Source organism: Candoia aspera, chromosome 1 (assembly GCF_035149785.1).
Source record: "Candoia aspera isolate rCanAsp1 chromosome 1, rCanAsp1.hap2, whole genome shotgun sequence".
NCBI classification, from domain to species: Eukaryota; Metazoa; Chordata; class Lepidosauria; order Squamata; family Boidae; genus Candoia; species Candoia aspera.
In genome coordinates this window covers 223331796-223346541 of record NC_086153.1, presented here as the reverse complement: position 1 = coordinate 223346541, position 14746 = coordinate 223331796, and the positions used below count along the sequence as shown (strand labels likewise).

At 40.1% G+C, this 14746-nt stretch overlaps 1 protein-coding gene across 1 annotated transcript in view; it reads right to left on the bottom strand.

Annotated features, from left to right (window-relative positions):
- The window catches only part of GYPC (glycophorin C (Gerbich blood group)), a 42787-nt gene extending 29691 nt beyond the window's left edge, over positions 1-13096 (bottom strand). The window contains exon 1 of the mRNA XM_063288817.1: positions 12902-13096. Coding sequence (XP_063144887.1) covers positions 12902-12932 — 31 coding nt within the window. The 5' untranslated portion in view covers positions 12933-13096. The remainder of the gene's footprint in view (positions 1-12901) is intronic.
- Between the last annotated feature and the right edge of the window lie 1650 nt (positions 13097-14746).

Below are 14746 nucleotides of genomic sequence, written 5' to 3'. Positions count from 1 at the left end.
ATGCTTGTGTAATTTGTGCTGCCCCAATGCCAAACTTTAATCTGCCTCAATAACGATGCTTCTTATAGCTTTAATGAGGAATATTTTAATGGGTGGATTTCTTTGACTTTGATTGGTAGATTTTTTTTGGCTTTGTTTCTCCTACCATCCAGCATCAACAGGCAATAGGGAAAACCACCATCAATCACTCTCTTTAACTAATGTCAGGTGGGTGTAGGTGAGTGTGGGATGGAGCTTCAGCAACCTTTCAGGCTACTGAGTGACTTCCAGCATGGAGGTCTTCCATCCTGTTTCATGTCAACTCCTCAGCTGGGCAATTTCTGGACACAGATTTACCTCCTGACCTGTATCCAAAACAGCTCAGCTGACAGGCCACTGAGGCGGAAGAACCAAGGAAGAAGTGGGAGGGAGCCCTCTTAATGCACCATGTGAGTTCCCTCCTATTTCAGCCTATATCTCACGTCAGTCCTACCAAACTGCCAGATGACCTATTTTTGAAGATGGGTTTACTGGTCTTCCACAAGACCAGTACACCTGTGTTCATAATTAACCCAAGTGACAGGTGACAGGCATGGAAGAGAGGTTATGCGGAACATCAGAGCACTCTCTTCTAACTCATTCCATACTCCTCTCTTGCGCTTGTGACCGGTCATTCAGGCTAGAAGGGAAGACTGGCAGAACTCTTGTCACTTTTGCCCCAGCTCCCAAGTGTCTCCAGCTGTTAAGCTCTGCAAGGGAACAGCAGTGATGGCAATGGGTACTTCAATATAGTAATGCAAGCATGAAATACTTTATCAGTAGAAGCAACAGATTTAAGGGACAGAGTAGAAGTGGGACACTTCTGAGATGCAAACTATTCCCATCCCTACCCCTAAAGCCCCTTCCCATCCAAACTAAGAAAAACAGTTCAAAATTACCCTGGAAAATGAGGAATCAAAATACTTATAGCTCAGGAAGGCAGACCTTCCTTAGCCTTATGGGTAGACCAGGACATGGATGGAGCACTGCTTTTCCTCCAGGTGTTATTTTAATCAGTGATTGAAAAGCTTTTGATTCTGATTCTCTGTTGGTTTTTGTGACCACCAGTCGCGCTGCTGTTAGTTTGCCATCAACCCTTGACTGAGAGACAGAGGCACAAACCATTGGCAGAAGTAAGTTTGGACCTGAGTTGCCACAATATAAGAGAATTATTTCTGCATTAAACCTGAGATAGCTTTTAGATACTCTATTTGTCATGCTGTCATTGGCAGGCAGCATTGTGTCTCCTCAGTATCTTCACATTTTAAAGCTGAAGGTACCAAAGTAAAGAAGGTTTAGTAAAGTTTCAAGAGAAATAGTATAGATTTTCACTGTTTGTTTGTTTGGTTTGGGCAGGGTCCACTGGCTCGGGAAACACACTAATTAGCTATGGAGAATAGAGGAGTGGAGAGGAGAAGAGAGGAGTATTTCCTCAGAAGTAATTTTCTTCTCAAAATCAGGGATGTGCTGCCATCCAGAATATACTTGTTCCAAAAATAGATTTTCATTCTTGTCACTTCCTCATGAAGACAGACTCTTGAAGGCCTTCAAGAATTCCCAAAGAACTACAACATTTCTGCATTAGAAGAAAGTCCTAAAATTTTAGAATGTAGGTGACTTTTGAAAGGATTATACATCTATTTAGTTGTTGTTTCCCAGCCAAGAGGAAAAAAAAATACAATCATACAGGACAATAAAAAATAAATGACTGCACATGTTTATGTATTGTGGGACTCAGCTGAACATTCAAAGACCCAGCAGGAAAAAAGAACTGCCACTGGGTGTGGAATTTGGAGACCCATGTGTTATTAAAGGAAGTTATGTAAGTTGTATCTCTCTCTGCCATCTGATTTTTGACAAACAGGAACTTCTACAATTGTTGACCTCAAAACAGAACAGGAAGTAGTCTGTCTTTCAGAAGGGATGGTTTTGTTTTAAATTTGTACTCTGCTCTGCTTCTATCTCTGGACAATTCCTACTGCAAGCTGGTTTTCCCCAACAAGGAGCTATGCTGTCTGCAATACCAAGATGCCACTCATTGTCTAGTTCTTGACAGTAATTCCTTCTTCCCCACTGCCTGATTGAACCCACTCAGAGGATGCAGAGAGAAGCTCCAGATGAGGTGCCTGTGTTCATTTGCAATTCAGGAAGGAAATCCACCAAGACAGCATTAAAAAATTAAAAGGAGAGTGATAAATTCTGTTGATCTTGCAAGGATAAGAGAATATTTTTATTTTTTTATTTTATTTTATTTTTTTATTTTATTTATTTTATTCTTTTGTTTCTTTTTAGTGCCCTAGAATGGAAATGAGGAAAAAAAGTCGTATCTGGCAACTGCAAAAGTAGGAGTCAGGGATTGCAAATATCGAGAGCAGAGATGCTTGGAGAACAGATTGAGAGAAACAGAAAGAAAGAAAAAGAAAGAAAAGAAAAACAGACAGACAGACAGACCACCCGACCCACCCACCCACCCTCCCTCCCTTCAGGCCATAAATTGAAAAGGAAAGATTTATGCTTTCCTCTCCAGCAGCAAAACCTTCCTTGATTTCCTTATTGTCGATTGTATTTCTAGAATACCTTGGAGGAAAAGGAAGCAGTTTTAAAAAATGCATACAATATTCAAAGTGAAACCCTGTGGGGATTTGGTGGGATAAGAGAGAAGATATGGAGAGAAGTCTCCACAAAGCTCAGGCTAAAGTTTGAATATTTTATGGGTTCTACTCTTTTTTTCTCTCCAGACAGATCACAATGCCGTAGAACAGTAATGACCCTGTCTTACTATGGATGGCTTAACTACAGGTTGTCTTTCAAAAGAAAACGGCACAACTCCAGGGACCCTTGTGTCCTTTAAAAGCCTTGTGTGCACGCCCAGAAACCTCTACATGAAGCTGCTAAGTGATACATTTTTTAAAATGTGAATGCCAATGAATAATGTTAGATGTGTAACTAGAGAGTAATCATATTAGCTATGAGTGTTGTGTTGTGCAGTGCTTTGGATTTGATTCCGAAAAGGGCTTCAGAGCATGCAGGGCATGAATGTAGCACCTGCCTGCAACTCTTTAAAGCAGCCATGCCTGCTCTTGGGATCACGTGGCAGCTGCATAGGGCAGCTGTGCAATTCTGGGAAAAGATGGCTGCTTTAAAACTTTGCAGACGGGTGTTAGGTTCACACTTCCAGGTACCTCAAGGCATCTTTCCCAAATGCTTTCTGAAGCACTGCACAGCCCTATTCACTATATGTAATTTTAATTATAGGAATGTACTTCTTGCTGAGTTGAAGAAATGGATCTCTTTGCTGGCTTTCAGAACAGAACTAAAAATATGCATTTTCAACCAAGTTTGATGTGCTGATAATTTTTATTTGACTTCAATATCCACGGGGTTAACTCTGGCTTTTATACTACTATTGTCAACCACTGGGAGCTGCTGACTTCTGGCAGTGTACAAGTGAAATGAATAAGACTAAAGATAAACAAAATGAAATCATGCAGTTGGACTATTGCAATGAAGTCTGTGTGAGGGTACCTTTGAAGATGCCTGGGTGCTTCTGACTGTTGGTGGGTAGATCCCAATACTGCAGAATAATGCCCAGGCTAGAAACCAGGAGACTGTGAGTTCTAGTCCCGCCTCAGGCATGGAAGCCGGCTGGGTGACCTTGGGCCAGTCCCTCTCTCTCAGCCCAACCCACCTCACAGGGTTGTTGTTGTGGGGAAAAGAGGAGGAAGGCATGTTTGTAGCCTTGAGTTATTTCTAAAAATAATGAAGGCGGGATAGAAAATAAATAAAATAAAACAAAATTCAAAGTGCTTATGAGGTATGGTAGTGATCACCATGTCCATAATGAGATTATGCCTGTCCTGTCAGAATAGTTCTGCTTCAGATCCCATCTCCCCATGAAGTGAAGGGGATGCAAACTAGAAGTCAGACCTTCTCAGTATAGACCCTGCACTATGGAACACATTGCCCCAGAGGTATACTTTACCCCTTTGCTCCTGGCCTTCAGAAAATTGTTTTTTTTTTCTTTTTAGTCAAGCTTTTGACAGTTTTAACGTCTAGTGAGGATGGAAGGTGAGATTTGAAATTTGAGATTCTTCTGCATAGTGCCCAGTCATTTGGGGCAGCATCTAAACATTTTGTTCTTGTCTTAGCTCTGCTTACTACTTTCTGAAGTGTTTTTGCTAGGTCTTAACAAATCCACAAATATACTGTATCTTTTATTGAGCCAGTTCTCTCCTGATATACTAGAGAGGTTAACATTTGTAGTTATATGAAATGCCTTTGCCTACTACATGTATAATGAGCTCACTTTATCCTAAGATCAGCTTTACCCTGAGATCAGCCTTAGCTTTGTGACCTTGAGGCAGATGTCTGAACTGTTCAAGTTGAATTTTGTCATGAGAATTAAAGGTGTGTTACACTGGTAAATCGCTTTTCATGCATCAAGCAGCACTTTTACTGATTATGATTTGTGTATTATACCTGTTCATTTATTTCTTCATACAACTGTTGTTTGCTTGCTTATTTTTTATATAATAGAATTAAATCTGAAATAAAGCTCAGTGTGATTCCACACTTTTCTCCATTCTTTGTTGATGTTCAAAAATCACTTTCAGCCATCTTACAGAAGAAAAATACTCATACTCCTGAGGGTCTCTTCTTGGAAGTACTTCTTTCTTCCCAAGTTCAGGTGAAGGAACAAAGGGCAATTCTAGAGTTGCTGAAAAGTGAGGGATTTGGTTTCCTGCAACCAGCCTGCAGCATATCATTCAAAGACCAAGAGTAAACTTCAGCCTATAAAAAGTTGCATATTCCTATTTCAGAACGATAATCTTACAGAATCTCAGCCTCTCAGTGCTGAAGGAAAGTGACTGGACAATCTTTGAAAAAATAAGTGAATGGCAGAGAAAAACCCCTTGGCACTCTTTGGAAGTTAGGGGAACAGCAGCTGTAGAAGTTCAGCCTCTAAGACAGCTTTGTTAAGTGTGAACCTTTGAGATCGGGGAGCCACAAGAGTAGCTGCAGACTTCAAAGCAGTTGCAGGAGTGCCACAGTCATCAAAAAGAAAGACAACATGTGCCAGTTCTGAACTGACCAAGCAATGGGGAAAAGTCTGCTCGAAGCTGTGAAGACAGTTAAAACATTGGATTTTGGCTGTTCCCAGCCTTGGCTCCTCAGATTTTGTAGGAATAATAAAGTAAAAAAAAAACAACTCCCTTAAGTCTGGAGACAATGTGGACATAACTATTTATGGTTTTGCAGCGCTATGGGAAGTGGTGGCCTTTGCTTTCTTCTGATTCTTTAAAAATATTCCAGTGTAAGGTAAAGCCCAGGGATTTCCTAGCAATCTTCCATTAAAATACTAACAACTTCCATTAAAATACTAACAGGTCAAATCCTGCATAGCTTTTTCAAGACCTGCTAAGGCCCTATTATTCCTGGCCAATATGGTGAGTTCTCAGATGGTGGGAACTGTAGTTCAACAATTCATGTGGACCAAAGATGGGGAAAGACTGGTGCACAGTGGTGTACTCAGCATAATGAAGCTTCATCCCTTTTTAAGTATATGGCATAAGCATTTTTTGTAAACTGGAGATAGCATGGTTATGAGAAAGAATTTGCCTATATTCTAGCATAAACTGTATAGCTAGAAATAGGCAACTTGGTTATTCTCAGCAAAAAATCAGAAGGGTGTGTTGAGGTTTTCCTACTAACGATTAAGACTGCTATTGTACCTAATCATTTTGGCCGGGTGAAGAGGTTGTATTTGATTGTCTCCTTTCACGTGCTTCATGCAAATCGCCTGGGGGGAGGAAACCTGCCCGGACTTGTTCTTACTTCCTCTTTTTTTCTCTCTGCCGGCATGTAGCTGTCAATGAGAGCTAAGTCCTTTAAATATGTTTTGTTTTTGTTTTGCTTTCTGTAAATAAATTATTTTTATAGAAATGCCTGGTGTGTGTGACTTTTCTGATCTCTCCTGGGCTAAAGGCTTTCCCAGCATTCTGCCAACAGGGTGACCCCTTCTGCTGTATTCTAGTTTCCTCAGTGACTCTGGATAGCCTCTGTTGGTTCATATACACAAGACTGGAATAGTATCTACATTTGAAGCCAGGTAAGAATAAGTCAGTTATAAAGAAAATAAGGGCCTTGGCTTTGCAATGAGTACTATTTCATACAGATGCAATGAACTGAATGTTGTTCATGGTATCAACACATACTGTATGTCATCAACCATGATGGGCAACCTGCAGCCCTTTGGCCAAATATAGCTTTGGAAAGACTGAACTGCCAAATTTCAGTTTTTTCCCATTTTGGAGTGAGAAACACACAAACCCTGGAGTTTAAATTTTAAAAAATCAACACAATACAAAATAAACACAATAAAAAGAAAACCTCCAGTTCTCCCAAAGGGGGGGGAGGGAGGAAAAAAAAGAGAGAATCCCTGCCCTGCACAGGTACTATTATTATTATTATTATTACTATTCATTAAAATTGTATCCTGTTCAAAAAGACATGCCCCCAACTACTTTGCATCATTCACCCAGCCCTCTCTCCCAAGGAGTATGTACTTTAGCAAAAACAAATTATTAGTCATGTTGTGATTTCCCAATAGAACTTAGTGCATTATATAATTTCATCTATTTCTGTTTCAAGATGATATTTAGAGGATTCTGTAAATAAGCATCTGTTAAATGTCTATGCATTTTTAACTGCATGTGTAGAAAATTAAATAAACCCTTGGCAATGACAAGATGGCTTCCCAGATAGTGCCACTTTGACACACTAAACATATTACCCCCATTTTAAAACTTATGTTCCACCTTTCTATCTGCAGTCAACGTGGTCAACTGAAGATAACAAAATGTGAAGAAAGATTAATTACAGACATTATTAAAAACAGACTTAAAATAATTCATAAAATAATAATGGAAACTTAAAACATTCTTTAGGGCTCATGGGATGGGGGACAAAGTAAGCTTAACATGAAAAAGAAAAGGGAAATGATGTTTATCATGGAAATCCACTTTTCAGCAGTAATGGCATTTTTTTTGTTTTTAGGTTTGACAGCGATTTTCAGCAGAATTTGTCATTTTAATTCAGAGATCCCTGTGGTGAAACATATGTTGGAGAACAAATTATATGAAAGACTGTCCTGCTTTAGAGATTTTGCAAAGCCAACTGGCTTTTCTGGATGTCCATGTACCTTCACTCAGCAGACAAGCAGTCATTGTTTCAGAAATGGATTTAATGACAGCAATTATGGCAATATCTTGGGGTAACTTCATTAATATGGATTCCTCATACTGTTTCCTGCTGTTTTTATATGCCAGGTGGATGGCACTAGAGATGATCTGAATTACGGATGGAAATAAATCATCCTGCAAAGCTACTTCTGTTGCACTTACCACACTCACAGAACTCCTAATCTACAAGAAAGCCTTTGTTATTCCTTCACCAGGCAATACATTTGCCTGAATTTTAAAAATTATACGGAAGGTCATCTAAATTAGACAATGTGGTTTCTGTTCTTGTTTGGGGAAAAGACCCATTCATCAAACTAGCCCACTGGTGTCCAACCATTCATATCTGGTCTATGTTAATCAGGAATAATTAAGTTCCAACTATCTAAGAGAAAATGTATTATATACTCTTCCTGAATGGCTCTGTAGTATCTTCAGAAAACAGAGAAGTAAATAAAAGTAGCAGGCTGGATTTGGGACACTTTGACTTAGGGATATCGTGCTGAGGGATTTAATGCAGTTTCTTCCAGAAAATCTCTCTCAATGAAGCTATGAGTATGGTGCACCAACAACCAGTTCGCCAATTCTCTTTCCCACTGTATGTTTGAAAAGTCAAAAGCTTAAAAGGCAATCTGGTACATGTCACAGATTTGAAATATCCTCACTATCTTGCTAGCACTGGCATTGGTAAATAATGAATGAATTTGAGTTTATTTTCATTTGATTTGCAAAGATGAGAACTAGGACATTTCAGTCAAGATAACTATAAAGGTAGTCCTTTTTTAGAGACTGCCTCATTTAGTGACCATTCACAGTTACATTCATGATATAAAAGTAACTTTATGACCAATCCTCGCATTTACAACCTTCACAGGACTGTAAAGCAAAGGAAAGCTGAAGTAAGACCATAAGCACAGTCATGGTTTCACTTAGCAACTGCCTCACTTAACAACTAAGTTGCCAGTCCCAATTGTGGTTGCTAAATGAGGACTGCCTGTATGCAGAAAGCTTTTTAAAAAGCCTGCTGAGAAATTCTACTATCTATTGATATGTTGTATTTCTCTGAAAAAAAGAATAGCTATGGATGCCAGATCCCATGTATTAACCAACGTTATATCTGGCTTGTATGACAAAATGACTTTAAATTATTTCTTTGCTCTTTTTTAAGGTCACCTTTTATACATATGAATTCTATGCATTCAGTAAGTGGCCTAATCAAAAGTCCAGTTGAGAAGACTCTGACTTTAAATTTAAACATGCATAATTGAAATGAAAAATTCATGATGTTTTCATACATATAGCGCTGCCTAATCACAATGAAACATCTCAGTTTAATAACTCAGTTTAATAACTTGTTTGTCATAAAACACCCACATTCATATTCCAATCTTTATCAACAATTGTTTGTATTTCTCTGCTCTTCTGAGAATGAGAATATAGCACTGCCAAGGCAGGATTACATGCTGCAGGGTTAGGCCCCCACAGCCAGAAAGCCCCCAAACAACAACATTGCATCAGCATCAGCATCTCTCTCTCTCTCTCTCTCTCTCTCTCTCTCCCTTTCTTTCTTTTTCTCCTCATAAAAACATTCTGCACAGCTGCAGAATTTACCTTCAGACAGTTACCCTGGCTCCACTTCCCAGCAGTGCCTGGAGAAAAGTACTGTACACCTGGGGAAATGTTGACAGGCAAGACGGCAGACATTGCTGCAATGAGAGGGAAGGTCAAGCTAATCTTTCCAGGAGGAAGATAAACAGGGACAGAGGGAGGGACAGAGGGAGAAAATATTTCTCCCTTCCCTTCCTTTTATGAAAGGAAGCAAAAGGAACCTAGTCTTCTCCTGTTGATCATGAGACAGGAAATGATTTTTTTATCCTTTTGTTTCTGAAGTGATGGGAAGTGGGGGGGAGCAGCAGGGTATCATTCAACGGACATCTCGCAATGACTGCCTTCAACTTGGTATCACTATTAAGCGGGGCTCATAACACCCCTCATTTTCACCACATGAGGGGCACTGAGAGGCATGGCTTCACCTGTATACATCTCTCTGGGGGCTTTTGGATAGGCCTGTAGTCCCACCCAACAAGGCAATTCTTACATGATTTCTCATACATTTCTAAAAGATAACTATATTATCTTTGGCTTCAAAAGGAGCTTCCAGGGCAGTTTGCAACAGTGCATTTTTAAAAAGCAATTCACAACAAAACATATTGCTGATCTGAACTTTTGTTGGCATCCGATCGTGAGGTAGGGTAGTCACACTGCTAGGACCAAACTGTGAGGTATGAGGTCCTTCCAAACAACAGAATTTAATCAGCAGTAATTGTGTGTGTGCATTTTTTTTAAGAACAAACCAATAACTAAACACATATTAAAACCCACTGGAATAAAAATGTCCTGAAGGATTTCCTTTTGGGGACAGCCAATATATGAAAAACTTCATGGATACATAGCTTGACTGCCTCCAGGTCAACGTTTTTGTTTGTTTGTTTTCCTTAATGTGGGGCAGCACATAAAATATCTCCTGGACATTAAATAAAGGGAACAAGCAGAGAAACGCTTCTCTAATATGCTTTTCACAATAGCAGAGCATCTATTCTGTCTTCGTTTTCTAGACACAGTCCTTAAGTTATGGTTTGGGCAACTCGAAATGTCTGGTAGTGAACCAACTGAACGTACACAGCCCTCTTTGATCATAAGGACTATTCTGTTGTGAATGCTTTGTTTCATAGGGCAAATGGTCTGGAGTTTAGATAATGTTAGATTAGATAACCTCCTGTTCTTTTGTGTGCTTGCAGTCCTATGATGCATCTAACCATACCGATGCTGGAGAAACTGTTCCAAAGACAAACTGCAAAGAGGGCATCAGCACATAGTATGGCCCAGCAAATGCTGGGAGACATCTTTTCCTTTTACATATTGGCACAGATAGATAGATAGATAGATAGATAATTTACCTAATATCTATGCATTACACTGGGAGGGACCCTTTACATATTTTCTCCTGTCAGTGCCACATTGTTGCAACGAAGCCAAGAGCCTGTCCCTCCCACTACTCTGTATTTAGCATGACAGCAGAAGAACGTTAATGCCGTGCAGGCGGTGAAGGCACTGGAGATTAAAAGGATGCATCCTGGCTTTCTATAGATACAGAAGCTTGTATTAGAGCCAAGGGGAAAGAGAAAAAGTATTTTGAAATGGCCCATATGTCCCAGTGAAGCAAGTTTTTTGGGGTTGAATGGATATCATTATCTCCATGACCCACCCACCCACCCCCCGGTCGAGAATTGCTCAAGCCACTGGAAAGCCTAAAGAAGACACCTTTCTAATTCCAATCAAAGTCTCTGAGATACTACTGTTCTGGAAAAAATTGTTATTTAGGAATTGGGGAGAGAAAGTGGCAGTTCTCTTGCTGTAGCTGCATAACACTCCTCTCTCCCCTGCTGGGCCTATTCTGTCCTCAGAGTTCAGGAAGTCCACAAAGATCAGGAATACTTGGGGAAGGGGAACCAAGGCAGTTTAGCTTGGACCTCTTCAAACCTAGCGCTGAAGCAGCTCCTTCAAGAGTAGAGAAAAACTAAGTCTGAGGGATGGTATCAGTTGATACCCTGTCAGGCAGAGCTGCAAGCACTGAAACTCAGTTGTTAAGGGGGATGCTGTCTGCCTTCTTATTTTAAAAGGAAGCCTATGTACTTCCTTTTCCCCCTATCAATCCAACCCCCTAAGGAATAATTTTTGCACACATACTGCAACTATTTGATAGCTACATTGACAATGATTGAAAATGTGCAATCCAATTTATTTTGGGTTCTAATCAGCTATAATGGAAGACTGCAAAGTAAGAGGAAACCCAAAAGAGGTTACTGGGCTCACTGGCCTTTCCTAAGCACTGGTGATTGTTTTGCACCTCTGTATTTTAGTTTTGCCACCATGCAAGGCCCATCTAACAAAAGAAACTTTCTCCAGAACAGGTGAAATCTCTATTTTCACCAGAGGTGGACCAACTGCTTTCTCTCAAGGGCTACATCACTTTGGAAATAATCTCTTGGGGAAACAGTAGGTGGGACTTAAGTGAGCAGTGGGTGGGTTCAAAGTCAAAGTGAGGCCATTAGTGCACTCTGTCTCTGACACCTCTTAAATCCCCCATTTCCCCTTTTTTCTTTTTTGTATATCTGTAACTTTTCCTCCCTTCTTCTTCACCTAGCAGGGTTCTAGAAATGGGGCAGGGTGCTGGTGCCAGAAGTCCAAATTGCTTATGTATAGATGGATTTAGAAATTAGTGCCATCCTATGTGCCCATAGGATCACAGAGTAGCAACTATCTGTGGTTTACTTTAGTAAGTCAGAATAAAGGCTGTTCAGTCAGGACTATCAAAACTTAAGAGCCATAACTGCAAAAGCGGTGTGTTTGCTAATGTTTATCACAGAGGAGGAAAAATAGCAGAGTGTCTTGCGTCCTTCCCTCGAAATTCCACCTAACAACCTGAAAACACGTTCTCACATTTCCACCAAAGCTGGACATGGGCATCAATGCCGTCCCATCATTTTTCAATCTGACAGTTTGGGATGAAGTCTAAACTTAGTCAACCACAACTAATTTATATTAATGTGTCTGCTCTAATAGACCAAACCTAGCCTTCACCCTTTGATAACCCTGCGGGTGCAATTTGAACATGTGACAGGAACAAGGGATGCTGACACTCTTCACTGCACTTTCTGCTGCATGTTTTTTTGTCCTGTTGGTTTTCAAGTGTGAGGCAGGGCCTAATTTTGGTGTGTGGTACTTCAGGACAAGCCATATATCCTGATATTAACAAAACCAGTAAAAATACTAACTGTAGTTGAACATTATGAAACTAGTTCCAGATGAATTCCCATCCTTCCCTGGCTCACAACATGATCTCTGCCTGACAGCTACTCCTCAGTTCTCAGGATCTCCTTCTGGATCAAGTGTTGTGCTCATTAACCGCCCACTTGAATCTCCCTGGACTTTTCACTAAAGCATATGACATTCTGGAAACAGGAAACACTCCCACCCCCTTTCCCCCTCGATTTGCTGTCATTCGGCTGCTGTACACCAGTTTGAGCAAGGATTGGAAAACAAAAATGCATTGTGGCTAAATATAGACCGACGACAGTTTGGGCTTGGCTCTCATGTTACAGAGAGACAGTTCCCTGCCTGTATTTGAGCAAGGTAGTAACACCCCAAAGAGGGCAAAGAGAAAGAAGCAGAAACCATTAAAGAACTGCATTTCTCTAGCTTTGGTGAAAAAGAAAAGTAATCACTTAATTGCTCATTTCAGCCACGCCTTTTATTACACTTTCAGCTACACCGTTTAAAAAATTTAACTCCACTCGATCTTTGCAAATAAGTGTTGCGGTTGGATTCCTGCCTTGTCGCAGGCACACATGCATAACAACTTTCGTTTTTTCCGCTTGTTTCTCACCCCCCCCCCAACATTCGTAAATGCAGAGAAGCGAGGAGTAAAGTTTCCAGAACATACTTTAGACAGTAAGTTTTTTGAGAGAGAAAGAGAGAGCGAGCGAGAGAGATCCCCCCCTTCTCCTCCTTTTTTAAACCCTTCACAGAAAACGTAAGAGCTGTACGTTTGTCATTATGCACAAGGAGGGGTTTTGAGTACTCACGCGGAGCAGTTGTACTGTTTGGGAAAGTCATCCTGTAAGCATTCAGAAATGCTACCCCCCTGTTTTTTTGCACTGACAGTCTGCTTTCCTATCCACGTCCAAAGATGAATGAAGCAGAGCAGCCGAAAGGGCTGGGGAAGCAAACAGGAGAAAGCCTTGCTTGTTCAGATGTTTTCAGCATGGTTCTCGACCATTTACCACTGGAAAAGGAAACAGCACATTCAGCTCACATGAAAAGGGGAGGGGCCTTGGTTTTTAGATAAGCACTAGCGCTTTTTTTTTTTTTACAAGTAGTCTTCCTATTCTCTGCTGTCTACTGTGGGACATTTCCACCTTTAGCAAGCAACAAGTGTTCTCATTCCTCTTCTGCCTCTGCTTCAAAAGGTTTTGCAGGGTTCTGCAGTCTTTCGAAAACTTTTATGAGGTAAAAGCAAGCAGTAGGAAAACTATGAAAATGAGCTACAAATTGAGAAATCCCTTGTTTTAATTTCTACTCTGTTGTAAGATACTGAGATGGCCTTGAAGCCACCTAAACTTGTATCTTCTGTAATAAATCGATAATATTTGTTTTATTGTAAACCACCCAGAGTCCCCCTTTAGGGGGAGATGGGCGGTAGCAAAATTTGAATAATAAATAAATAAATAAATAATACATACAGTACCTCCTTTTCAAGGTGGTTGGTTGTAATGCGAGGATAATCTGAAACCTTGAGAACTCCAAAGTGTTATGTGTGATGATCATGAACAATAACATAAAGAAGATCAAGTCCATCTGAAGATGGTTCTCTTTGATTTAAAAATGCTTGTTATCATATCACAGAACAGAGGTAAATTCAGTCACATTCAAGGAACTCCACAAATAAAGCAAATGTCTACTCTGAGTAAACATTTGTGTTCATGTTTCTGGGAACCTATTTCAATACATTACTTTGCTCTGATACTGGAGTCTGTAGACTTATTCCATTGTTTATTTTTGTTTGTTCTTGGTTCTCTATCAGTAATTCAAGAAGCTAACAATGCTTTGCCACATCCTTATTTTTCTATCGCATTTAGGCAGGCATAATTTCCTGTTAGGAATATTATTCTAGTCATTCATTTATCCATTCCATTTTTATCTCACCCTTTCTTCTAAGTCTCACAATCCAGAATAAGATACACAAATCTCCTCTCACCTATTTTATTTATATAAATACCTTGTGAGCTTGGATAGGTCAGGGGCTGCAGTGCAACCATCTCCTAAAATAATAAAACAATGTGGGCAATCCCCCTTTTGCACCATAAATAAAATTAAATATTTCTCTGGAATTAGGATTGGGCAAGAAATGAATATATCATTAACTTTTAATAATTAAAATTTAATCCATATATCTCAGGGATTCTCAGCTTGTACAGATCAAGTGAGGAGCAAAGCCCAGAGCGAATTTTCATGATCACTTTGTGCAAATCTGAACAGGTTTAAAAGAATAATTGCAAAACACCTCCCAAGTTGCTTGCAAACCCCCTTCCTTCTGGTGTCCCAAGCCGTAACTTTACAAACCTCTGTGTTAGGCTGCTAGATAGTTATTGGGACATGTTACACAGAAGCCTAATTGGTCAATTCAAACTTAGGTCTTTCCAGTCGTAGGGTAACACTAAAAAACCACTGTACTAGCTCTCTAAATCATAATATAAAAGTCCAAGACCCCACCTTCAACTAATGCCTGATCTAAATGTTTCAGGATATGTAAATCACATGAGAGAAGGTGTCATGAGTAATGATGGCAAGCAGGAAGGGGCTCTTATCCAGTGTGGAAAACGCATGCGTAGTACTGAGGAATTAAGCAGCCATTCAGAGAGACACAGATC